Genomic DNA, 26,318 nt, shown 5'->3' with positions numbered 1-26,318 from the left:
TTGGCGTAAATATCTGCAGGCCAATGATATAAGATTGCTGACAATAATCAGACCGCAGATTTTCGTATTTCCGTTCAAAAAATAATGTTTTATGGCTTAAACCGTTACTTACGGTTACTTAAACCGTTACTAACGGTTACTTAAACCGTTACTAACGGTTTATGAAAAATGCATAAAATATCAATTTTTGAACCTAATATAATAATCTGCGGTCTGATTTTTGTCAGCAGTCTAATATGACTGGTTTCCATGGATTTACGCCAAAAAATGGCTCGTTCCAAAGAAAAAAAAGTTGTCAAAACGTTCAATCTGTGAGAGTGCGGCTTTAAGTTTTACAATGGATTAAGGAAACACCTCCATCTCTAACACAATTTATTGCTACTGGTTAGGTAAAAGTTCAAAGTAATAAAATGTAAAAGTGAAACACTCACCCATGTATAACACATATACATTTTTGACTGATAACTGCTTACTTAATAATGCATTCATGGAACAGATTAACTACTGATATCAAGGTTGTATTCGTGTATGTCATAACTGAAAACGCAAAAAATGAAATGATTGGTGAATGCTAAAAGCTTGACTGTGATCCACTATCGTGTCATAAGGTAGAAATACCGTGTTTTCTGCGCCGTTCTTTCAAATTAAAATCGGTATCCTTCATAAAAACCATTGTTTTCGACATTTATTTATCCTTTTTGATACATAAAAAACAATTGTTTTAAGTGTAGTAAATCTTATTTGGGAGTAAAAGTATATCTGTCAGTTTGACTATTTTTTAAGTTTTCATCGATTTTTTATTGACTTGTTATTGTAAGATAAAATGTATCATAACGGCGTTATTCAAAAATGTAATCCATGCAATAATTATGTAATTATTAATTAATACAAATGAAACATAGACATAATAATTTCGATGTTTATATTTTGAATGCACTAAAGCATCTTTGCATCCTAAACATAGATGGCTTACCTTAAATGCTTTATAGAAGTCGTTACGCAATGAATTCATTTAGATAGTGATAAAAAGTGTACATAGATCGAAACAATAGCTAAAAACAAACTAAATGATTTACTGAAAATACTGACAGACTACTATTTAAATTTTATATTATGAATTTAACTTCGGTACAACAGATACATCAAAACATATATTACATTATATACGGTATTTGATTATATGTGTTCCATAAAATTACATTTTACGTTTACAGAGGAACAAACAACCACAACGTCGTCACCTACCACAACGTCGTCACCTACCACAACGTCGTCACCGACCACAACGTCGTCACCTACCACAACGTCGTCACCTACAACAACGTCTTCACCGACCACAACGTCTTCACCGAGCACAACGTCGTCACCTACAACAACGTCTTCACCGACCACAACGTCTTCACCAACCACAACGTCGTCACCTACAACAACGTCTTCATCGACCACAACGTCTTCACCGACCACAACGTCGTCACCAACCACAACGTCGTCACCTACAACAACGTCTTCACCGACCACAACGTCTTCACCGACCACAACGTCGTCACCAACAACAACGTCGTCACCGACCACAACATCGTCACCTACAACAACGTCTTCACCGACAACAACATCATCACCGACCACAACGTCGTCACCTACCACAACATCGTCACCTACAACAACGTCTTCACCGACCACAACCTCGTCACCGACCACAACGTCTTCACCGACCACAACGTCGTCACCGACCACAACGTCGTCACCGACAACAACGTCTTCACCTACAACAACGTCGTCACCGACCACAACGTCGTCACCGACCACAACGTCGTCACCTACATCAACGTCTTCACCGACCACAACGTCGTCATCAACAACAACGTCGTCACCGACCACAACATCGTCACCTACAACAACGTCGTCACCGACAACAACATCATCACTGACAACAACGTCGTCACCGACCACAACATCGTCACCTACATCAACGTCTTCACCGACCACCACGTCGTCACCGACAACAACATCGTCACCAACAACAACTTCGTCACCGACCACAACGTCGTCACCGACAACAACGTCATCACCGACCACAACGTCATCACCGACAACAACGTCGTCACCGACCACAACATCGTCACCGACAACAACGTCGTCACCAACAACAACTTCGTCACCGACTACAACGTCGTCACCTACAACTACGTCGTCACCGACCACAACGTCTTCACCGACCACCACGTCGTCACCGACAACAACGTCGTCACCAACAACAACTTCGTCACCGAGCACAACGTCGTCACCGACAACAACGTCATCACCGACCACAACGTCATCACCGACAACAACGTCGTCACCGACCACAACGTCTTCACCGACCACCACGTCGTCACCGACAACAACGTCGTCACCAACAACAACGTCCTCACCGACCACAACGTCGTCACCGACAACAACGTCATCACCGACCACAACGTCCTCACCGACAACAACGTCGTCACCGACAACAACGTCGTCACCGACCACAACGTCGTCACCTACAACAACGTCGTCACCGACCACAACGTCGTCACCAACAACAACGTCGTCACCAACAACAACATCGTCACCTACAACAACGTCGTCACCGACCACAACGTCGTCACCAACAACAACGTCGTCACCGACAACAACATCGTCACCTACAACAACGTCGTCACCGAAAACAACATCATCACCAACAACAACGTCGTCACCTACAACAACGTCGTCACCGACCACAACGTCTTCACCGACCACCACGTCGTCACCGACCACAACGTCGTCACCGACAACAACGTCGTCACCTACAACAACGTCGTCACCGACAACAACATCATCACTGACAACAACGTCGTCACCGACCACAACATCGTCACCTACATCAACGTCGTCACCGACCACAACATCGTCACCGACCACAACGTCGTCACCGACCACAACGTCTTCACCGACCACAACATCTTCACCGACCACAACGTCGTCACCGACCACAACGTCTTCACCGACCAAAACGTCGTCACCGACATCAACGTCGTCACCGACCACAACATCGTCACCGACAACAACGTCGTCACCAACAACAACTTCGTCACCGACCACAACGTCTTCACCGACCACCACGTCGTCACCGACAACAACGTCGTCACCAACAACAACGTCCTCACCGACCACAACGTCGTCACCGACAACAACGTCATCACCGACCACAACGTCCTCACCGACCACAACGTCGTCACCGACAACAACGTCGTCACCGACCACAACGTCGTCACCTACAACAACGTCGTCACCGACCACAACCTCGTCACCAACAACAACGTCGTCACCGACAACAACATCGTCACCTACAACAACGTCGTCACCGACCACAACGTCGTCACCAACAACAACGTCGTCACCGACAACAACATCGTCACCTACAACAACGTCGTCACCGACAACAACATCATCACCGACCACAACGTCGTCACCTACAACAACGTCGTCACCGACCACCACGTCGTCAACGACCACAACGTCGTCACCGACAACAACGTCGTCACCTACAACAACGTCGTCACCGACAACAACATCCTCACTGACAACAACGTCGTCACCGACCACAACATCGTCACCTACATCAACGTCGTCACCGACCACAACATCGTCACCGACCACAACGTCGTCACCGACCACAATGTCGTCACCGACCACAACGTCTTCACCGACCACAACGTCGTCACCGACCACCACTTCGTCACCGACATCAACGTCGTCACCGACCACAACATCGTCACCGACAACAACGTCGTCACCAACAACAACTTCGTCACCGACCACAACGTCGTCACCTACAACAACGTCGTCACCGACCACAACATCTTCACCGACCACCACGTCGTCACCGACAACAACGTCGTCACCAACAACAACGTCGTCACCGACCACAACGTCGTCACCGACAACAACGTCATCACCGACCACAACGTCATCACCGACAACAACGTCGTCACCGACCACAACGTCTTCACCGACCACCACGTCGTCACCGACAACAACGTCGTCACCAACAACAACGTCCTCACCGACCACAACGTCGTCACCGACAACAACGTCATCACCGACCACAACGTCCTCACCGACAACAACGTCGTCACCGACCACAACGTCGTCACCGACAACAACTTCGTCACCGACCACAACATCATCACCGACAACAACGTCGTCACCGACCACAACATCTTCACCGACCACAACATTATCATCGACCACAACGTCGTCACCGACCACAACGTCGTCACCGACAACAACATCGTCACCGACCACAACGTCTTCACCGACCACAACGTCGTCACCGACAACAACGTCGTCACCGACAACAACATCTTCGCCGACCACAACTTCGTCACCGACAACAACGTCGTCACCGACCACAACGTCTTCACCGACAACAACGTCGTCACCGACCACAACATCATCACCGACAACAACGTCGTCACCGACCACAACGTCGTCACCGACCACAACGTCGTCACCGACCACAACGTCATCACCGACAACAACGTCGTCACCGACCACAACTTCTTCACCGACCACAACACCATCCTCGACCACGACACCGTCACAAAATTGGACATGTCAAGTGACCAAAGGGATGGATGACACAGTTATAATACCTTCAGAGAACATTAAAGTTGAGGGTCAATCCTCAAGTCTGTCCGATATTGAAAACCTTCGGTATGTATTTTATTTACTCTTTCCGTACAACTTTAGTAGATGTATCTTTTTTACACGAATGGTAATTGTTGTAAGAAGAATTTATCTTTACATGATTAAAAGTAACTAACGCTTTTGACTTGTACCGTAAAATATGTTTCCTTTCTTTATTTAAGGGAAAATTCAACCACCGGACCATTTGTTGTTACTGCAAATAAGGTTACAATAACCATTGTGTTCAAGAACTTCACCGAGCTGGGTCGTGTTGATCTGGTAGATGAGAAGAACATTGATACATTTAGCGTTAACTTGATATACATAAATGGGACAACTTCTGGAGAAACAGTAAGACCATTATTTATTATCCTTATTTTGATGATATTGTATATTCCTATTATTGAGAGTGCAATTGTTTCTATAGGTTACATAGTGTAATCATGTGGGGGAGTTGTTTTGTTTGTTTTAATCACTTCGCGCCGGACCGAATGTTTAATGCGATGTTTTTTACGCAATAAACGAGAAATAATACAATTCGCATATAAATCGACTAGCGTAGTAATTCTTTAATGTAATACCTGAAAGTGTTTTTTTTTTAAACGAAGACTGAAAAAGTAGTTTCTTTACAACATTGTTTAAATTTAACGACGACGTCCTATTTCTTTCGGGTATATTTACGAAAGAGAATTTGCGCATGCGCACTATGGTGATATATGAAACGTATCAGGAGCCATATTCAATAATCAACTTCGTTCAATCTTTAAGTTAAAGTAGAATCAAAGCTTTTGATTGGGCAGTAAAATAATTTGACCAGTTGACTGAATGGAATAAATGAGGCATGTCTAAAGATAAGGATAAGAACTATTTCGAATACCAAACCAGGGCTGGTAATCAATACTGCTCTTTATTGGATCTAAGAATGATGTAGCTAATCGGATCACTTGTTATTAACAACTGATCAATACAGCGAATGAAGTCATTGATGTATGACTATAAGATTGACTTAAGTTGCTTATTGAATACCAACCCTTGAAAACACTTTTTATACGTTTTTTTATAAATACTGGTTTCAATATTTTATGTTTTAATCATGAAATGTATCTGTCGGAAATTTATTAGTCATGAACAAAAGTATAGTTTACCATTTGACATATCCTTCGACACATACTCCGGTGGAAATTCGGAAATAAAATAGTGGTCGTTGTAATTGTAAATGCGAATTTCTTTTAACAGACTTACAAAGGTTCGGAAATGGCGAAGTTCAAAGATGCAGTGGATGTTGGATCCGTCGTATTGACAATATCGATGGGAACGCTTTCCGGAGAAGGATCCTTCAAATTAGATCTACGTGTTTGTTATGGTAAGTAATCTATTTGATGACATTTTACTGGACACTGATACTTATGGTACAGGCCCCAATTTCTCGAAATTTCTTAAGCTTAACAGGCTTAAGTAGCTAATTTCAATTAGCCAAAATACATACTTAAATTGAATTTGATTAATGAAAAATGGCTCAATGTAATCAACATACAGATAATTCCTATCTAAAGTATAAAAATTCATAAAGAAGTAAATATTAAGCAAGTTATTGAAAAACAAAAATAGTGAGTTTAGCTTAATCCTGTTATAAGAGACTTAAGACGTTTTGAGAAATTTGGGCCAGGTGATTAAAAAAATAACTACACGAATACCATACAAGATACAAGACACAATAATCTTTATTTAAAGTCGGGTATGTTTTCAACAAGAAAATGATCTCAATGAGCTATTTTCCGACATGAAAAACAGACATACATAGCATATCAAATAAAAATAACAATGAGCTTGTGACCTGGATATAAAAGTATATATGTTATGCCGAAGTAACCCCATGTTTGTCAGCACCATGGTCCGCGTTAACTAACGTTTAAGTCTGAGTTTCAGACTTAGACTCAGAAAGCAGAGTTCTTAAATATTTCAAATTATTTTTGATATGGCTTATACTGATAATAAATTGCGCCTTATTGTAGAACATATTATACCGATACAGCAATTTTAATCATCTTTGTCGGTATTTTAAGAATTGAACCGCATTCCTTTTCTTTTCTGAGTCTGAATCTGAGTCTTAAAGTCAGACTCAATTCGTAAGTGATACTGGGCCCTGGAAGGTATGTCTCTCGACACTCTTTCATTTCCCTTTAAGTATTTATACCTTCCCCACCCACTATTGCACTGTGGCCGGCCCTTAAACAGCATTTATCTTGTTAATCTGATGAGGAAGGCCTTATTAGATACGCGTAAGCTATCAACAATATCCTTCGAGAGATGTTTTACCAAAGCAATTAAACCATTAAAAAGGAACTTTTCCAATAATAAAACAAAACAATCATGATCTGTATGTTGCTTCATTCACTAGACTGCATAATTACTATTCAGCAAGCTGTGTTTAAAATATTCAACCGCTTAGGCATTTTTTCTCATAATATTAGAATTCGATGAACTATGGAAATCGAAATTTTTGACGTGTTTGTGCATCCTGACCGATCAAGGAACATGAATTATTCGCCGATTTTGCCATATTCGTTGACGACTTCGGGCTTACTGAAAAAAGAGTAAACAAAGCTTTGGAGGGCTTTTAATTTGTATATGAATATAATTAATTGTTTTTGCCTTTAGAACCGGGTCAAAGTGGCACAACTGTCCCAACAGTGACCCCTATTATATCTGAACCTACGTCAACTACGACATCATATACAACCTTCTCAGAAACTACATCGACAACAACGTCGTCACCGACCACAACGTCGTCACCGACAACAACGTCATCACCGACAACAACGTCGTCACCGACAACAACGTCTTCACCGACCACAACGTCGTCACCGACCACAACGTCTACACCGACAACAACGTCGTCACCGACAACACCGTCATCACCGACAACAACGTCGTCACCGACAACAACGTCTTCACCGACAACAACGTCGTCACCGACCACAACGTCTACACCGACAACACCGTCGTCACCGACAACAACGTCGTCACCGACCACAACGTCGTCACCGACAACAACATCGTCACCGACCACAACGTCTTCACCCACCACAACTTCATCACCGACAACAACATCTTCACCGACCACAACTTCATCACCGACAACAACATCTTCACCGACCACAACTTCATCACCGACCACAACGTCTTCACCGACCACAACGTCGTCACCGACAACAACGTCTTCACCGACCACAACGTCTACACCGACCACAACTTCGTCACCGACCACAACGTCTTCACCGACCACAACGTCGTCACCGACCACAACTTCGTCACCGACAACAACGTCGACATCGACCACAACGTCGTCACCGACAACAACGTCGTCACCGACCACAACATCATCACCGACAACAACATCTTCACCGACCACAACTTCGTCACCGACAACAACAGTGACCACATCGTTTTCATCATCTACGACCGCATCTACAATAACATCTACTTTATCGACAACAGTTACAACACCGTCTGTTTGTTACGTCAATTTTACACATATAGTGGTATCACCAAATGCAAATGTGTTTGGTTACATTGAGAAGGATGGAAAACCGGGATTTACCGACGATAAAGAAGCGGTGTATTCTGGTCATACTATTGAGGCTGGTGTCATCGTTCATGTCCAATGCAAGAATTGGTAAGAACTCCACATATATGTATTGTTTGGTCCAATTTCCATTTGTTTTTAACTGTATAAACAATTTTAAAACGGTATTATGTTCTATTTTAGTGAGTGTTCAGATGATGGTCAATTGACATGTATCGACAATGAGATTTGCGGTAAGAATTGAATAGCATTCAACTATAGCAACTTCTTTTCGTTTTTCATGGTTTGTGTTGTCTTTTATATTTAACTTTGAAACCTCTTTAATATCTCATATCAAAGCTTTTCTAAAATACTGATTATATTGTTCACATCAATATAACTCCATAATATTGTCAACATCCCTATAACTCTGTTATATTGCTTACATATATATTAGCAATATCAGATCGCAGAATTTCATATTTCCGTTCCAAAATTAATGTTTTAAGGCTTAAAGCGTTACTAACGGTTTAAGAAAAATGCATAAAACATCATTTTTTGTACTTAAATGTAAAATCTGCAATCTATTGTTTTGTCAGCAGTCTTATATGACTTGTTTACATGATTTTTCGCATAGATTGGCTCGTTCCCAGACAAAAAATAAATAAGTTGTCAAAACGGTAAATCTGTGAGAGTGAAGCTTTAAATGTCTTACTACTCCCTGAAATATAGACTGCCAGTACGGCCCCTGGAGTGACTGGAGTGGATGTTCCGTCACGTGCGGAGCCGGATGGAGTTCAAGGTCACGGCAGAAGGTTGCGGGCGGCATTTTGTGTAAGGAGGAAGAAGTAGACGAAACAAAAACTCCATGTGAGGATACCACATGCCCAAGTAAGTCTACTGAAATCATCAGTTATTATAATGCTAGTATATATTCAGTTTTCATATACAGCTATTAACACATATCAGTCGACGATTTTGCATTGAGCTACGACAATAAAATTTAATAAAATAGCAATTGCATACAGAACAATAATATAAATTATACTTTACTTATATTACAATTAAAATGGTACCATTCAAAAAACATAGGACTATTAATGCAATCAAATATTCCTTAGTTTGTCACATGACCTTGCATAATATCATGGGCTGGTATTCAATATTGGTCTAAATTGGATCTAAGAACGATGTAGCTAATCGGATTACTTACTATTAATAACTGACCAATAGAGTAAACGAAGTCCGTGATGTATGACCCTAAGATTAACTTGAACGTTGAATATTAAATACTACCCTAGAATTATAAACTGAATAATTATGTCATTTAAACACATCTCTCCCTCTTCTTAACCTTCTCAGCTACAACACCAACGTGTTCACAATGGTCTTCATGGACAGAATGTGACTGCTCGACTAACTCTAAATCAAGATCACGTGTTGGTGATTGTGATAGCTTGTATGAAACCGAAGTGTGCAACGATGGATGCTCCACAACACGTAAGTTTGACTACTTTAGCTTCACAAGTTAATGGTTTTGATTCTTAAATATATTTCATAGGGCCGATAGATCAGAACTTTGTTAACGTTAACAATGTCATTTAGTTAATCGTTGTTAACTTTAAAATATATACTACATTGGAAGTTTAATGAATACACATGTGTTCTGAGGAATTTCTAGCATAATTTAAGACAACTGTTTCAGCTGTACTTTTTTCTTGCAAATATCTGAACATATCATTAGATATTCAAACTTTTATAGTTAATAACGATGCTGTTATCAACGATGTTAATTAAACAACATTCTGAACGGTCGGCCCATTGTATATGTAAATATACTTACGTTAGTTTCTATTTTCAAAGCTGAATTGCCCGTGCACTGACAGATGCAGTATTTACTTTATGTTTTGTCTCAAAATCTCAACAAAAAAAGTAAAGTTATAAATGTTTGTAATATTATTATGATAGTCACATTTGCTTTCATCATGGAACATCTGGCCCCAATTTCTCGAAACTTCTTAAGCTTAACAGGCTTAAGTCGCTTATTTCAATTAGCCTAAATACATACTGAAAATGGATTTTGATAAATGAAAAATGGCTTACTGTCATTATCATATAGAATATTCCTACATAATTTTTAAAAATTCTTTCAGAAGTAAAATATACGCATTTTAAAGAACAACAAAAATAGTCAGATTAGCTTAATCCTGTTATAAGAGATTTAAGAAGTTTCGAGAAATTGGGGCCTTATCTCTCTCTTAAAAATATAGATGCATTCGACATGAATGCAGAAATGTTAACTTCTGCCTTTCGACAGTATTTGATATTGTAATGCCCCACTATTCTGCGTCATAGCTTTCTGCACGGACGGAAGGGAACCTGTCCCGTGTGTATCTGTATGTGACGATTCCTGTCAAGCAATAAGGCTGCCTGACTCCTGCATAGACACAGATGATTGCATACCGGGATGTCAATGTCCACCAGGTAAATGTTTTGAAAATACCCCAAGAGTTTAATCTGTACTTGAACGCGTGATACGGTCAAACAATGATTTTTAATGTTTTGTGAAATGTAAACACAATGTTTGTTACAATGATAGAACGACATTAAAAGCTCATAATAGCTCACGTAACTTTAACAATGTCAGAAAATTTCGAAATGCCTAAACAGAGGATTTTCTGACAGTGTTAAAGTGCAGTAATTCATTGATATTTTATGCTAGATAGTTGGTAGGAGTGACCCCTTTGATGAATCTGAAGATTTTTTTTTATTTTAGGTTAAATGTCACTAAATTTTGTACAGGTCAACTGATACCAAAGCAGGAGTTCATTCCCATCAAATTACTGTGATTATCTCTAGAGTTAGGGTTAGGGTAAGGGTTAATGATATACTATTCAATACAATAATACTATTCAGGAATGCGTTGGGACAATGGACACTGCATCAATGAAACCGACTGTCCCTGCTATGACGAAGATGGTGTCCCTGTGATAACAGGCTTCACCAGGTCACCAAACCCTGCCAATCCTTGTGAAATATGGTAAGCATGTATGTCGTGTGTAAGCTGTGCTATCAAGTAATGTCGAGCCAAAAGATTTCTAAAATTGCATTATTTAAAACTTTTGAATAAGAACGATAAATATTTGTCAAAAATAACAAAATCCATTTTGTTTTGTTTTTTAAATATTTTTTATCAGTAGGATCAATATTTTGATTTCACTGTAAAGGAAGTGTATAAGTACTTAGAAAATTGTTTTCGTCAGGTCGGCAAACAACTATTCGTCTTCGTTTTAAAGTGTTGTGATGTATTTAAAGCTGCACTCTCACAGATATACCGTTTTAAGTAAAATATTGCCTTCTGACGTCCATTATACGACGTAACTCACCACGTGGTTTACACACACTGCATACTATCTAACTGTTATACTTGTTTCAGCACTTGCAATGAATTCAACCAGTTCAGTTGCACCGAGGATCCGTTCTGTAAGTACTTGTGAATTTTTTTAACATCAATGTTAATAATCGTTCCACCTATATTAACTGTTAGAATTATTTATTGTTTGCACTACTTTATGCTCCGATGAAATCGCTGTATTGCGTTTAATTTTGTTTTTCATAAAATGCTCAAGCGGATTGTATGGAAAAAAGAGAGTCAGTTATTATTCGTGTATTTGATCGACATGATCTAGCTCAACTGCGTTTATGACAAAATAGGTCAAAATGTGAATTTGTTAGCGTTCATATTTTGAACTTTAAGGAATTTATCATGCGCTCGCTAGTGAAATATTCCTTAAAAATATAAAATATAAACGAAATCCGATATATTTAACAGGCTGCTCTCCGAGGGAATGGACCGATTGGTCTCAATGTTCAACGACATGCGGGCCTGGCATTATGAGGAGAACGCGGTACAGTAACATTTTAAATGCATGTGATTACTCCGGGGTTCACACACCGGGTTATCAGGGATGTAAAAAATCCGGGTCCCAATTTCTCCAAACTTTTTAAGTCTCTTATAACAGGACTAAGCCCTGCTCACTATTTTTGTTTTTCTATAATATGCGTTATATTTTCTTCTTTAATATTGTTTAGACTTTAAATAGCAATGATTTTTAAGATATTTACAATAAAGCATTGTTGCATTTATTAAAATTAAATTTAAGTATGCAATTTTCTTTATTGGTATAAGCTACTTAAACCTGTAAACCTTAACAAGATTCGAGAAATTGGGGCCTACTACCTGACATGTATTCTATATTTCATTCTACAGTTTTTATTTCATAGTTAAGCTTAATTTCATTGAAAAACAACAAACTCCAGTCGAACCCCGTTGTCTCGAACTCGCTTGACTCGAATTTCTCGTTGACTCGAATTAAAGTAAAGGACAGATTTCTTTAAACTTAAGGTAAACTCGAGGCTCGAGGTATTTTTGAAAGTCCCTGTGAGTTCGAGCCAACGAGATTAGACTAAAACATTGTACAATGTTAAGGTTTTCAGTTTGTATGAAGGCATTGAAACGTTGTGCTAAAATAGTAGCAATTTAGCTATACAGTTCAACCCCGTTGGCTCGAAATCGCATAACTCGATTTCCTCGTTGGCTCGAGCTGAATGTTATGGACCGAATTCTTTCTACTGCATTCCCGCTTGGCTCGAATTTCCCGAGGCTCGACGTTATTTCGCCGGTTCCTGGGAGTTCGAGCCATCGGGGTTCGACTGTAATCAGAAAATATACATTATATTGTAAGATGCTCAATGATTTTAACCAAAATAACGTCAGTATTTATGTAAGTCAATCAGTTACGTCATTGGCGTTCTGCATTCGGAACTCCTCGGCCATGTTTATCGAAAACAACCTCGGATGTATTTGGACGGTTTACATACTCAAAAAGCGGTACGTTTAAGTCCGCTGCAAATAGATCGCGTAGTAATTTTATAAAGCAGTTAAACTTTATGACTTAATCTTGGGAATCTTAATTAGGTTTGCAATAATACACTTTACTGGCAATCAATTTATACTTAGATCAATAAATACAACTCTAAAACTCTACATTTCATTAATGATATAATGCCAAAATACTTCAACTGATGTACCGGCATACTGGGCATACATCCGAGATTGTTTCGATAAAAATGGCCGAGGAGCTCCGAATGTGGCGTTCCGGGGTGTAGTCATCACTTCTGTTAGAGAACTATTTTTGTACATATTGCAGTGTTCTGGACGGACCGGGTTGTGACGAGGAGGAAACCGAACAGACGACGCCTTGCGAGGTCGAAGAATCATGTGGTCCTGATTGTGAACCCGACTACAAAGTTGGTGATGTCATGTCAAACTGCACGTGCGAAATATGGTATACATTTTTCATTTTGTCTTATTTTGATTTTTCATATAAAATTCACATTCAGTCTGATTGACGTGCATAATGGTAAGGTTAAATCATATTTTCGAACGTACCCATGAACCTTATCATTCATGTTGTTGTTTATTTTACTTTAAGTTATTGTGCTGGAGACGGTTCTAAGTCGTGTGTCTCTAAGGAGGACGAGAATGGTACGTTTTTTAAACTTCAAATTATTTATTTTACAATGTTTGAGAAGAAGGATCTATTTACGTATGGTAAGTCACTGAGTTTGATCTTGTTATATGAGGGAATTCGAAGGAACCGGAGGTAACCACCTTGTCCGGCTTGGTAACCCAAACAAACAAACTAACATACGCAGTGTGTGTATACCACGTGATAATTGAAATACTTTGCTTAAAATGAAATCTTAAAAAAAAGATAACTTTTCTTTTTCTACACCATTTTAAATGGAACAAAAGGCAGTCCATGCCGCTTAAAGAGTCCCACCTTTGTCATATTACAGAAGTCTGATAAGGTGATTAGTTTCTTCAAACTTCGACAAACCTGTTTTCAAAATAATGTTTGGATTACTCTAAAAGGACCGAAGGCGGGGCTCTGTAAGCGGCGTAGACTGTGCTATGTTTCATATAAAATGGTGAAGTTTAGAGATATTTCTTTAAAGTCTTTATTCCAAGGAAAATATTGCCTTTAGACGAATCATTTATGACGTAATTTATCACGTGGTATACTCACACTGTCTATATATACCGGAATCTGCCAATTTGATTCATTTTATAAAAAAACGATATCTTTATAGCGTTACACGTGCACACCATATTTGAAACTTTATCTTACTTTTTAAAATACATTGACAATAGTTTCTCAAGTTTAGTGAAGAATCAGACATACCATTATTCATTAAAATGCCGATAACATTTCCTTTCTTAATATAAACTATATAAATACGTTGACGTCTGTAAACATTCACCTACTTTGATCTCCTAGTTGACGGAGGACTCAGCTCATGGTCTGAGTGGAGCGAATGTTCCAAGGTGTGTGACGGCGGCCGACGAACCCGCCATCGGACATGTTCTAACCCGCTGCCGCGGTGTTCCGGGGCCGCCTGCTCAGGTCCTATGATCGAGTCGGAACTCTGCAATACTGAGGTCTCCTGTAAGTATATGCATAGTATATCAATTTCTATTTAGCAATATGAACTATAAAGATATGTCAAATACGAATATGTTTATATGAATTATTATAAACGGACCTGCCTGCTGTTTTATGCTCTTGTATTTCTTGACCAGTCTGCACCCAGCGTGCAAAAGCAAAAGTTGTAAAATAAACCATTTCGGACTTGAAATTGTTAAAATTTTCTTGGGGAGCACCAACGAACTCCACTACCAACAAATTTAACCGCACAAAGCTCGATCCTACGGTAAAGGTGGAAGTTAAAACGTAACGCCCCTAAGTTACGCCCCATCTAACGTTAAATCCTGGATCCAACCTTGACTCTTCTACCACATGTAGGTTGCGATGTCAACGACTGGAGTGCCTGGAGTGACTGCAGCAGCAATTGTGGACCAGGCAACATGACCAGAACCAGAGACCTTGTCAACCCATCAGATGTGTGTGATAAATACCTGGAAGAAACCGTACCGTGTACTGGAGTGGAACCTTGTGACGAAGGTATGCTTACTTACAGTGCCGTAGCTATACTGAGGCACACCGAGGCAGCTGCCTCGGTGTTTTGCGGTACATATAACAATTTATATATCTCTAAAAATAACCATTTTCGACTGACTTCATTTGCCTCAATGTACACAAACCATCGACCAAAGACACTTGAGAATGCAGGAAATCGCTTCATGCAAAAAAATAATCGGGGGGGGGGGGGGCATGCCCCCGGACCCCCATAGACCGTACTGCCTCTATTTTTTTTAAGTCTGGCTACGGCACTCACTTATTTCTAAAATTAGAATACAGCCTCCATTTTAGCCAATGCTGTTGCAGATAGCCAATCATTAAGTTCTTGACCTAATCATTAAGGAGTTTAACTTCCGCGCGTATTGAAAGGTCCGCCTACTGCCACTCATCCGATACACAATCCCTTCTTCAGAGTTTGCGTTGTCAATGTATCAGACACTGAGGTTGTATTCTAAGTCAGTTAGATGACCTCAGTTATTTTTTAATGATTATGAAGTGCTCATTCGTTGCGCTCAGTCAGCCCATTCTTATTCATTAAGAATTTACTTCATGTCATCTAACTTTTACATAAATAATTTGAGTTATGTACTTTACGGACACTTTTACTGTCAAACTATCATCAGTGTATTATTATGCCACGAGTAGACTTACCCATTTTTGAAATATTATTATTAGAGTTCTTTACATAATGGGCTGCATTTAACGTCAAACTATAATATCATAAGTGAAGCTTTATAACAAAAGTAGGCTTAATACTTATTTCTGAAAGTAAATCCTAAGTGTCTTTATGAGCTGCATTTACCATCCAACCATTAGTATTGAAGTATTATAACAAAGGTAAATAGTATCCCTATAATTTTAAGAATGATGATATTTTACGATTTTGCATTATTTCATTGTCTAGAGAATTCATCATTGCGCAGCTTACCATACATATGTCGTTTCTCACAAACCATCCACTTCTTTCAGATTGTAAGGTTAGCGAGTGGACTAACTGGACGCCGTGTAACGTGCTCTGCGGTATCGGAACACAGATACGGGAACGTGTGATCACCGCTGGTGAACCCGGCATCTGTGGTGACCTTGACTTTGTCGAAGAACAGATCTGCTTCAGAAGCGACTGCAGTAAGTCATTAAGCAAATATATGCAGGAATTTTGTAACGTTAACTTTATTGAATAATGTTCAAAAATCAAGCATGCACAATTCACAGTATCAAACTTGATTAACAAATTTAGCAGTCTCCAAAGTAAATCTTTCAGAATCGGAGTTTCTAGTGTTATTTGTTAATTATAATATTTTTTGTATTTATTTTGATATTCGGACAAAATACTTCGCAACGCACGACTTAACACAAACTGAAATGAAACATCTTTATTCTATAATGTCAAATTATGATGTTTCTTTTTCGTTTAATTCAAAGCTAGTGAACCGCCGCGGGCAAAATCTTTCGCATTAAAAAGACTATATACAAACTGAATCGAAACATCTTTATTCTATATTGTCAACATTATAATGTTTCTTTTACGTTTAATTCTAAGGTAGTGATCCGCCGCGGACATAATCTTTCGCAAAAGAAGACTGTACACAAACTGAATCGAATCATCTTTATTCTATATAGTCAATATAATGATGGATATTTTCGTTCAATTCACAGTATTTGAATCGCCGCAGACAAAATATTTCGCAATAAAAAAGACTGTACACAAACTGATAAACCAAACATCTTTATTCGATATGGTCAATATAATGATGCATTTTTGAATTCAAAGCGTGTGAACCTCCACAAGTATGGAAGAACGACTCGCTGTGCCATTCGCAAACATGTGAAGATATGCTGATCGACGCGTCCTGCTCAGACCAGCTGCTGCCTGCCTGCGTGTGCCCCGAGGATATGTACCTGAAAGACGGAGAATGTGTTGTCATAGCGGACTGTTACACGTGTGTGGTGGACGGGGATGTGAAGAAGGTATAAAATCGTTTTTATGGTTGTCATGGTGGGGTTGTAAAGATAATCGCTTTTATGAAGTGAATGGTTGGGTTGTTAAAATGGTTCGAAATCGCTTTTACGGAGGGCATGGTTGAGTTGTTATGATAATCGCTTTTACGGAGGGCATGGTTGGGTTGTTAAGATGGTTTGAAATCGCTTTTACGGAGGGCATGGTTGGGTTGTTAAGATGGTTTGAAATCGCTTTTACGGAGGGCATGGTTGGGTTGTTAAGATGGTTTGAAATCGCTTTTACGGAGGGCATAGTTGGGTTGTTAAGATGGTTTGAAATCGCTTTTACGGAGGGCATGGTTGGGTTGTTAAGATGGTTTGAAATCGCTTTTACGGAGGGCATAGTTGGGTTGTTAAGAACTTATAAATTATTAAAATGATTATCCATTGTTTTTGCATCAACCTATAGTGTTAGCTTTTAAACTTGTACGAAGTACACATACATTATTGACGTAATGCACAAGAAGTACACATACATTAGTGACGTAATGCACAAGAAGTACACATACATTAATGACGTAATGCACAAGAAGTACGTAACCTTATAAGTAGTGTATCGCCGTCTCTTTAGTATTAGTGGTGCCATTTTACTTAGACTTTCTTCATACGTATAATTATATTGAATTTCATTTTCAATATAGAGCGGAGAAATCTGGTCGCCAACCGGAACATGTGACGTCTGCCAGTGTGTAATGGGAGAAGTTCAGTGCGAACGAGTCATGGAGGAACCCGTGTGTGAAGTACGTGATTGACTTTCTTACATTTGCCTTTATTGTAAAAGTTATGAAACCTAAGTGTTGCCAAATTGTTTATATAGCGTTTATTTTTTAAACAGTTTCCAAAATTGCATCTTTTTCAATGTTGATGCCCACAGCAACTAACATGGAGTTGGTAGATGATTAGATTCAATACTGTGCACAGTGCAGTAATATATATCACCCATGTACTCCTTTTCTTTCTCAAATGGCAGTTGTCTTCCTCTATTTCAATTCTGTTTTCCCTGAAAAATATATGACATTGAATTTAGATTTTAATGATAAGAAGCAAATTTAAAATAAAGTCTTCTTCTTTAAATAAGGCAAATTGTAAATTTGTTTAACTCTAGAAGATTATAGAAATTATGCTATTTAAAGTTGTTCACATTTAAGTTATACATTGCAGTTGAAACAACAAATTCACTAGTATTAATTGTAGATACAATGTAAACATCGTGGACAAGCCCAGTAGTCGAAAAACCAAAAATTAACCCTGCAAAGAGGCATTCGCCCTATTTGGCAAAAACGACAATTAAGTAGAGACACAAATACAAACACAACTATTTTTATACTACATATACATCATAATAGCTTTTCAATAATTAAACAATGGGAGTACCATCTCGGAACGGTCAACCAGGCGTTTACTCTTACACGAGTCTACTAGGTGCATGATCATAACCTCCCACATGTCCCAGCATTTATAAATACATGTACTATCACAATTTAATTATACAAGCCTCATTAGAGCCAGCATCAAGACAGATATTGTTATCACTCTCGACTCCGTGTTTTTGACTCTCTTTGTATCTTTGGGTATAGGGCTGTGCAGGGTGTAAGACTAAACCTTGTTAAATTTAACTAAACTTGGCCCAGTGCACTGTTGCATTTTGTATGTGCCAATTCGAATTATGACGAGAATCAATGGACTTTTTGGGGTACTATTATTTTTTATCTTTAACCACGTAATAATTGTACTACTGTTACAGTGGACTCTCGCTATGTCGAAGTCGTTGGAACCTCGGGAGATACTTCGAGATAACGAACATTCGATATAACCGAAATAATGACATGTTTAATTAAACCAAAAATATTTGAAAGAAAAATCGACTAAACCGGAACATCGACATAACAGAGTTCGATATAACGAGTTTCGACTGAATTTACAAAACCTTTCTCCATACGGACTTGCTTCTTTTTTGTACCTCAAGTATGGTCAACTCATATGTTACATATGTTTATAGCAGATTTAAAAAAAAGGTATATATGTCCGGCGCTCAAGGGCTAATGTTACAATGACTTGTCTTTGTGAGGTAGCATATGTTTTTCTATTATCGGTACGTTCTCCCAGCGAATAAATTTGATATACGTTCAGTCGTATGTCCCTAATTGTACACCGTATGGCTACAATGTTTTTTTTATAAAAAAATCATGAACTAGTATAGTGTAACCTTTACTTCAACAGGAAGGAGAGGAGATCACTTATGACGACGGCCCCTGCTGTCCGAGGTGCCAGCCAATTCCTCCCACCTGCCAACTTCGAAACAAAACGGAGACCATTAACTACGAGAACTGCCGCTCCACCTCCGAGCTCACATACAGCTACTGCGCCGGCTCGTGCGGCGAGAGCAAGTCTAAGCCACATCTGACTCTGTCGAACGGGGATCCGCCTTCAACGGTGAGATTTATGTTTTCATATGTAGGAAAAACATGAGCAAGTCAATGGATATAAGGGCAAACACTCTAAGCAGTGTTTGAGAATCGGACCCCATTTGTTATCGATAATCGAATCGATTCGGCCCATTACGTTCATAATATTCTTTGGAAAAACATTCATATACATAACTTAGTATTATCAAAGTGGAATTTTTAATTATGATAATCATCAAATGAAAACTTCGACAAATTTCCAAACAATTGCGATTTTTTCTTTTGTGTATTATCCTTTTCGACTGGTTTGAAAACAATGATGCCAAAAAGCTGATTCTGAGACATTTCTTTTTGAAAAAGTTGTCTAATCGGTCAGTCTGTGAAAATGCAGCTGTAAGCCAAAAGATGCACTCTTACTCAAAAATATGATTTACCACAGTTAATACAATTGTTTTAATGGACCAAACTGATAAATAAATGTCGAAAACAATGGTTCTTATAAAGGATACCGAGTTTAATTTGAAAGAAATGTGCAGAAAACATGGTATTTCTACCTTATGAGACAATAGTAGATCACAGTAAAGCTTTAAGCACTCACCAATCATTTAATCTTTTTGCCCTTTCTGCTATTAAACACACGGTTATCAGTAATTAATATTTTCCATTAATGCATTATTTAGTTAGTAGTTAAAGGTTTATCACTCCAAATTTATGTTTGTTATACGTATTGATTTTGAATAAGAGTGTCATTATTATATCATTTAATCATTGGCACATTGCTTATCTTTCATCAGGACAACGAATGTAGTTGTTGCCAGGGTATTCCCGGAGGAAACCAGGAGGTCGAAATGCGTTGCGAGAACGCCGACGGAACTGTGGAAACCGTGGTCGCCTTCATGCCGACGCTAACAGCATGTCTATGTGACATGTGCGGGTAGAGCTCGTTCTACGTTTCCGGAAGTGACATGAACAGCTCGTAGTGAAAAGAAAATGAACACAAAAGGAACAATATATGTGTTAAACTTTGTTAACTGTTGTTACTTGTGAATGAAGATTACCCTTTCGTTAAGTTTTTGTTTATTAATTCTATGGATAATTATGCACATAAATTTTACGCTCTGATCGTTTCGTTTGTTTAATTTCTCTATGGGTGTTTAACGCACATTACTTTATGAAATGGAAGGTTGCATTCCTCATGTTATATGTTCGTTACACATGATGTGAAACACACACGACAAGAATTGACTAGTAGCGTTGAATTGATAAAACGTATACAGTAAACACTCGTTATATCGAAGTAGATGTGGCCCCGGAAAATACTTCGAGATAACGAACATCCGATATAGCCGAAATACAAAACATGACTATTAAACCTAAATATTCGAGAGAAAAAATCGACATAACCAGAACATCGAGATAACAGGGTTCGACATAACGAGTTTCGACTGATCACCGATTCAGCAATACACAGCAAGTTGTAACCATTGTGTGCAACGCATTGAATCACGCCTCCTGATGTATCACATCGCTAACGACACATGTATCTTTCGCAATATTTGCGTATTTTTCCCATTCGAAAAAAATGGGTCTGTCTTCCACGTAAATCCAAGTAAATTTAAAAAAAATAGCCTCGGTATATTTATCTTTACTAATCACGTGACTTTCACATGCTAAATATACAAACAATAGTTTTGTTAACCTTATGCACAATTTTTAAACGGGTAAACTCTGCTAAGACAAAATACAACTTAATTATTTGAAATGATATATAATCGCCATCATTCTAGCTCATATTGACATTTAAAGGCTTGTTTTGAGAATACTGTATTTGCCGATTTGGGGACCATCTGGTGTCTTGTCCCTTAACTCGGCTAATAGTCAATAAATACTGTTTATGCTGGTAATGTCTGCAAACCCACAAAATTAATATTAAGAAAACATAGCCGATTATTTTAAAAACGTTCAAAAACGTCTCCAACAAAGCACATAAATAAATAAAAAAAAATCAATCAAATGCAATTATACATATTGACACATTACAAACACAAACAAAATATAAAACACAACAATGCGGTACCTACTGATTATATAGGCTTCCTTTATGCAAAAAGAACCAAAATAAATGCTATATTTTTCAGTCAAACGTGAATATAGATTGTTTCAGTGTTGGAAACAGTGACATATCATCATTGATCAATTTCTATACACAATTGGAACGCAAATCAAAATACAATAATGGAAACTACTTTGACAAGCCCAGTAACCCAGTATTTAACCAAGGTCCTACTCAAAGGTTCAAGGGTCAATTGCAAACAAGAAGACAACGGTTTGACCAACATCACAAATCGTTCCAATGCGTTTTCACCAACATCAATGACCGTGCCAAGGCGTTTACACCAACATCACTAACCGTGACAAAGTGTTAACATCAACACCACTAACCGTGCCAAGGCGTTTTCACCAACATCACTAACCGTGTCAAGGCGTTAACACCAACACCACTAACAGTGCCAGGGCGTTTTCATCATTATGTCACGTAATGCTACTGTTGGAAGACTTTAAGCTATTAAACAACAACCGTTCGAATGTTAGTTCTTTATTGTTCCAGTTCTTTCTAAGTATAATAATCCAGTCTAAGTACAGCATGACATTTATGGTAATCCCGCATCCTAACTGCCGTCCATTAAGGACCCAAAATGTTCCAAAGTATCCGGATATCGGATGTCGTACCTTATCCCCTGTAGACGAAAACACCAAACAAAAATTATTAAATGGAACCTGGCTATCGTGTCTTCAGTTTCCATTTCAAACACGGTCAGTCTTTTTCTTTAGTCTTAATAAATTGTATTAATTGTGTGCTTAGTACAATAACTCACAGACCAGTATATTGTTAAAGTGGATTTGTCCTGTCAGTATTATTATTTTTTATCTTTAACCACGTAATAATTGTACTACTGTTACAGTGGACTCTCGCTATGTCGAAGTCGTTGGAACCTCGGGAGATACTTCGAGATAACGAACATTCGATATAACCGAAATAATGACATGTTTAATTAAACCAAAAATATTTGAAAGAAAAATCGACTAAACCGGAACATCGACATAACAGAGTTCGATATAACGAGTTTCTACTGAATTTACAAAACCTTTCTCCATACGGACTTGCTTCTTTTTTGTACCTCAAGTATGGTCAACTCATATGTTACATATGTTTATAGCAGATTTAAAAAAAAGGTATATATGTCCGGCGCTCAAGGGCTAATGTTACAATGACTTGTCTTTGTGAGGTAGCATATGTTTTTCTATTATCGGTACGTTCTCCCAGCGAATAAATTTGATATACGTTCAGTCGTATGTCCCTAATTGTACACCGTATGGCTACAATGTTTTTTTTATAAAAAAATCATGAACTAGTATAGTGTAACCTTTACTTCAACAGGAAGGAGAGGAGATCACTTATGACGACGGCCCCTGCTGTCCGAGGTGCCAGCCAATTCCTCCCACCTGCCAACTTCGAAACAAAACGGAGACCATTAACTACGAGAACTGCCGCTCCACCTCCGAGCTCACATACAGCTACTGCGCCGGCTCGTGCGGCGAGAGCAAGTCTAAGCCACATCTGACTCTGTCGAACGGGGATCCGCCTTCAACGGTGAGATTTATGTTTTCATATGTAGGAAAAACATGAGCAAGTCAATGGATATAAGGGCAAACACTCTAAGCAGTGTTTGAGAATCGGACCCCATTTGTTATCGATAATCGAATCGATTCGGCCCATTACGTTCATAATATTCTTTGGAAAAACATTCATATACATAACTTAGTATTATCAAAGTGGAATTTTTAATTATGATAATCATCAAATGAAAACTTCGACAAATTTCCAAACAATTGCGATTTTTTCTTTTGTGTATTATCCTTTTCGACTGGTTTGAAAACAATGATGCCAAAAAGCTGATTCTGAGACATTTCTTTTTGAAAAAGTTGTCTAATCGGTCAGTCTGTGAAAATGCAGCTGTAAGCCAAAAGATGCACTCTTACTCAAAAATATGATTTACCACAGTTAATACAATTGTTTTAATGGACCAAACTGATAAATAAATGTCGAAAACAATGGTTCTTATAAAGGATACCGAGTTTAATTTGAAAGAAATGTGCAGAAAACATGGTATTTCTACCTTATGAGACAATAGTAGATCACAGTAAAGCTTTAAGCACTCACCAATCATTTAATCTTTTTGCCCTTTCTGCTATTAAACACACGGTTATCAGTAATTAATATTTTCCATTAATGCATTATTTAGTTAGTAGTTAAAGGTTTATCACTCCAAATTTATGTTTGTTATACGTATTGATTTTGAATAAGAGTGTCATTATTATATCATTTAATCATTGGCACATTGCTTATCTTTCATCAGGACAACGAATGTAGTTGTTGCCAGGGTATTCCCGGAGGAAACCAGGAGGTCGAAATGCGTTGCGAGAACGCCGACGGAACTGTGGAAACAGTGGTCGCCTTCATGCCGACGCTAACAGCATGTCTATGTGACATGTGCGGGTAAAGCTCGTTCTACGTTTCCGGAAGTGACATGAACAGCTCGTAGTGAAAAGAAAATGAACGCAAAAGGAACAATATATGTGTTAAACTTTTTAACTGTTGTTACTTGTGAATGAAGATTACCCTTTCGTTAAGTTTTTGTTTATTAATTCTATGGATAGTTATGCACATAAATTTTACGCACTGATCGTTTCGTTTGTTTAATTTCTGTATGGGTGTTTAACGCATTATGAAATGGAAGGTTGCATTCCTCATGCTATATGTCCGTTACACATGATGTGAAACACACACGACAATAATTGACTAGTAGCGTTGAATTGATTAAACGTATACAGTAAACACTCGTTATGTCAAAGTAGATGTGGCCCCGGGAAATACTTCGAGATAACGAACATCCGATATAACCGAAATACAAAACATGACTATCAAACCTAACTATTCGAGAGAAAAAATCGACATAACCAGAACATCGAGATAACAGGGTTCGACATAACGAGTTTCGACTGATCACCGATTCAGCAATACACATATACGATTAGCAAGGACATTACAAAACACCTAAAATAAGTCACCCGCCATAAAAAGAGGCTCTTTAAGGGACCAGACACCAAATGATACCATTGCAAGAAAAAATTAAACTAGTCCAAAACATACATAAAGTTGTAACCATTGTGTGCAACGCATTGAATCACGCCTACTGATGTTTCACATCGCTTACGACACATGTATCTTTCTCAATATTTGCGTATTTTTCCCATTCGAAAAATAATGGGTCTGTCTTCCACGTAAATCCAAGTAAATTTAAAAAAAAAATAGCCTCGGTATATTTATCTTTACTAATCACGTGACTTTCACATGCTTAATATACAAACAATAGTTTTGTTAACCTTATGCACAATTTTTAAACGGGTAAACTCTGCTAAGACAAAATACAACTTAATTATGTGAAATGATATATAATCGCCATCATTCTAGCTCATATTGACATTTAAATGCTTGTTTTGAGAATACTGTATTTGCCGATTTGGGGACCATCTGGTGTCTAGTCTCTTAACTCGGCTAATAGTCAATAAATACTGTTTATGCTGGTAATGTCTGCAAACCCACAAAATCAATATTAAGAAAACATAGCCGGTTATTTTAAAAACGTTCTAAAACGTCTCCAACAAAGCACATACAAAAATATAAATCAATCAAATGCAATTATACATATTGACACATTGCAAACACAAACAGAATATAAAACACAACAATGCGGTACCTACTGATTATATAGGCTTCCTATACGCAAAAAGAACCAAAATAAATGCTATATTTTTCATTCGAACGTGAATATAGATTGTTTCAGTGTTGGAAACAGTGACATATCATCATTGATCAATTTCTATACACAATTGGAACGCAAATCAAAATACAATAATGGAAACTACTTTGACAAGCCCAGTAGCCTACTTTTACACCAACATCACTAACCGTGACAAAGTGTTAACATCAACACCACTAACCGTGCCAAGGCGTTTTCACCAACATCACTAACCGTGTCAAGGCGTTAACACCAACACCACTAACCGTGCCAGGGCGTTTTCATCATTATGTCACGTAATGCTACTGTTGGAAGTCTTTAAGCTATTAAACAACAACCGTTCGAATGTTAGTTCTTTATTGTTCCAGTTCTTTCTAAGTATAATAATCCAGTCTAAGTACAGCATGACATTTATGGTAATCCCGCATCCTAACTGCCGTCCATTAAGGACCCAAAATGTTCCAAAGTATCCGGATATCGGATGTCGTACCTTATCTCATGTAGACGAAAACACCAAACAAAAATTATTAAATGGAACCTGGCTATCGTGTCTTCAGTTTCCATTTCAAACACGGTCAGTCTTTTTCTTTAGTCTTAATAAATTGTATTAATTGTGTGCTTAGTACAATAACTCACAGACCAGTATATTGTTAAAGTGGATTTGTCCTGTCAGTAAGAAACTAAAATGTAAACCAATTAAGATAGATTTACTATGTAAATCAGTTATTTTTGTACACGTATTGTTTCCAAA

General features: G+C 38.3%; 1 protein-coding gene and 1 long non-coding RNA gene across 3 annotated transcripts in view; both read left to right on the top strand.

Moving 5' to 3' along the window:
• Positions 1-20,828, top strand: part of LOC128231602 (mucin-16-like) — a 154,468-nt gene extending 133,640 nt beyond the window's left edge. For both annotated transcript variants that reach the window (XM_052944633.1, XM_052944639.1), the window contains 20 exons: positions 1,215-4,719; positions 4,875-5,043; positions 5,929-6,055; positions 7,351-8,368; positions 8,462-8,511; positions 8,990-9,148; positions 9,620-9,757; positions 10,613-10,741; positions 11,174-11,297; positions 11,694-11,740; positions 12,090-12,165; positions 13,468-13,605; positions 13,753-13,805; positions 14,602-14,769; positions 15,127-15,285; positions 16,273-16,428; positions 17,075-17,271; positions 17,943-18,041; positions 19,522-19,734; positions 20,501-20,828. In XM_052944633.1, coding sequence (XP_052800593.1) covers positions 1,215-4,719; positions 4,875-5,043; positions 5,929-6,055; positions 7,351-8,368; positions 8,462-8,511; positions 8,990-9,148; positions 9,620-9,757; positions 10,613-10,741; positions 11,174-11,297; positions 11,694-11,740; positions 12,090-12,165; positions 13,468-13,605; positions 13,753-13,805; positions 14,602-14,769; positions 15,127-15,285; positions 16,273-16,428; positions 17,075-17,271; positions 17,943-18,041; positions 19,522-19,734; positions 20,501-20,644 — 6,869 coding nt within the window. In that variant the 3' untranslated portion in view covers positions 20,645-20,828. The remainder of the gene's footprint in view (positions 1-1,214; positions 4,720-4,874; positions 5,044-5,928; positions 6,056-7,350; positions 8,369-8,461; positions 8,512-8,989; positions 9,149-9,619; positions 9,758-10,612; positions 10,742-11,173; positions 11,298-11,693; positions 11,741-12,089; positions 12,166-13,467; positions 13,606-13,752; positions 13,806-14,601; positions 14,770-15,126; positions 15,286-16,272; positions 16,429-17,074; positions 17,272-17,942; positions 18,042-19,521; positions 19,735-20,500) is intronic.
• Positions 20,829-22,921: 2,093 nt separating this feature from the next.
• On the top strand, positions 22,922-24,452 carry LOC128231599 (uncharacterized). Its single transcript, XR_008260390.1, has 2 exons — positions 22,922-23,358; positions 24,125-24,452. It is a non-coding gene; the product is annotated as an uncharacterized LOC128231599 (long non-coding RNA).
• The last annotated feature ends 1,866 nt before the right edge of the window (positions 24,453-26,318 follow it).

Source organism: Mya arenaria, chromosome 1, assembly GCF_026914265.1.
Source record: "Mya arenaria isolate MELC-2E11 chromosome 1, ASM2691426v1".
Taxonomy (NCBI): Eukaryota; Metazoa; Mollusca; class Bivalvia; order Myida; family Myidae; genus Mya; species Mya arenaria.
Note: the sequence above shows the minus strand (reverse complement) of the source record. Positions and strands in the feature narration are given on the sequence as shown.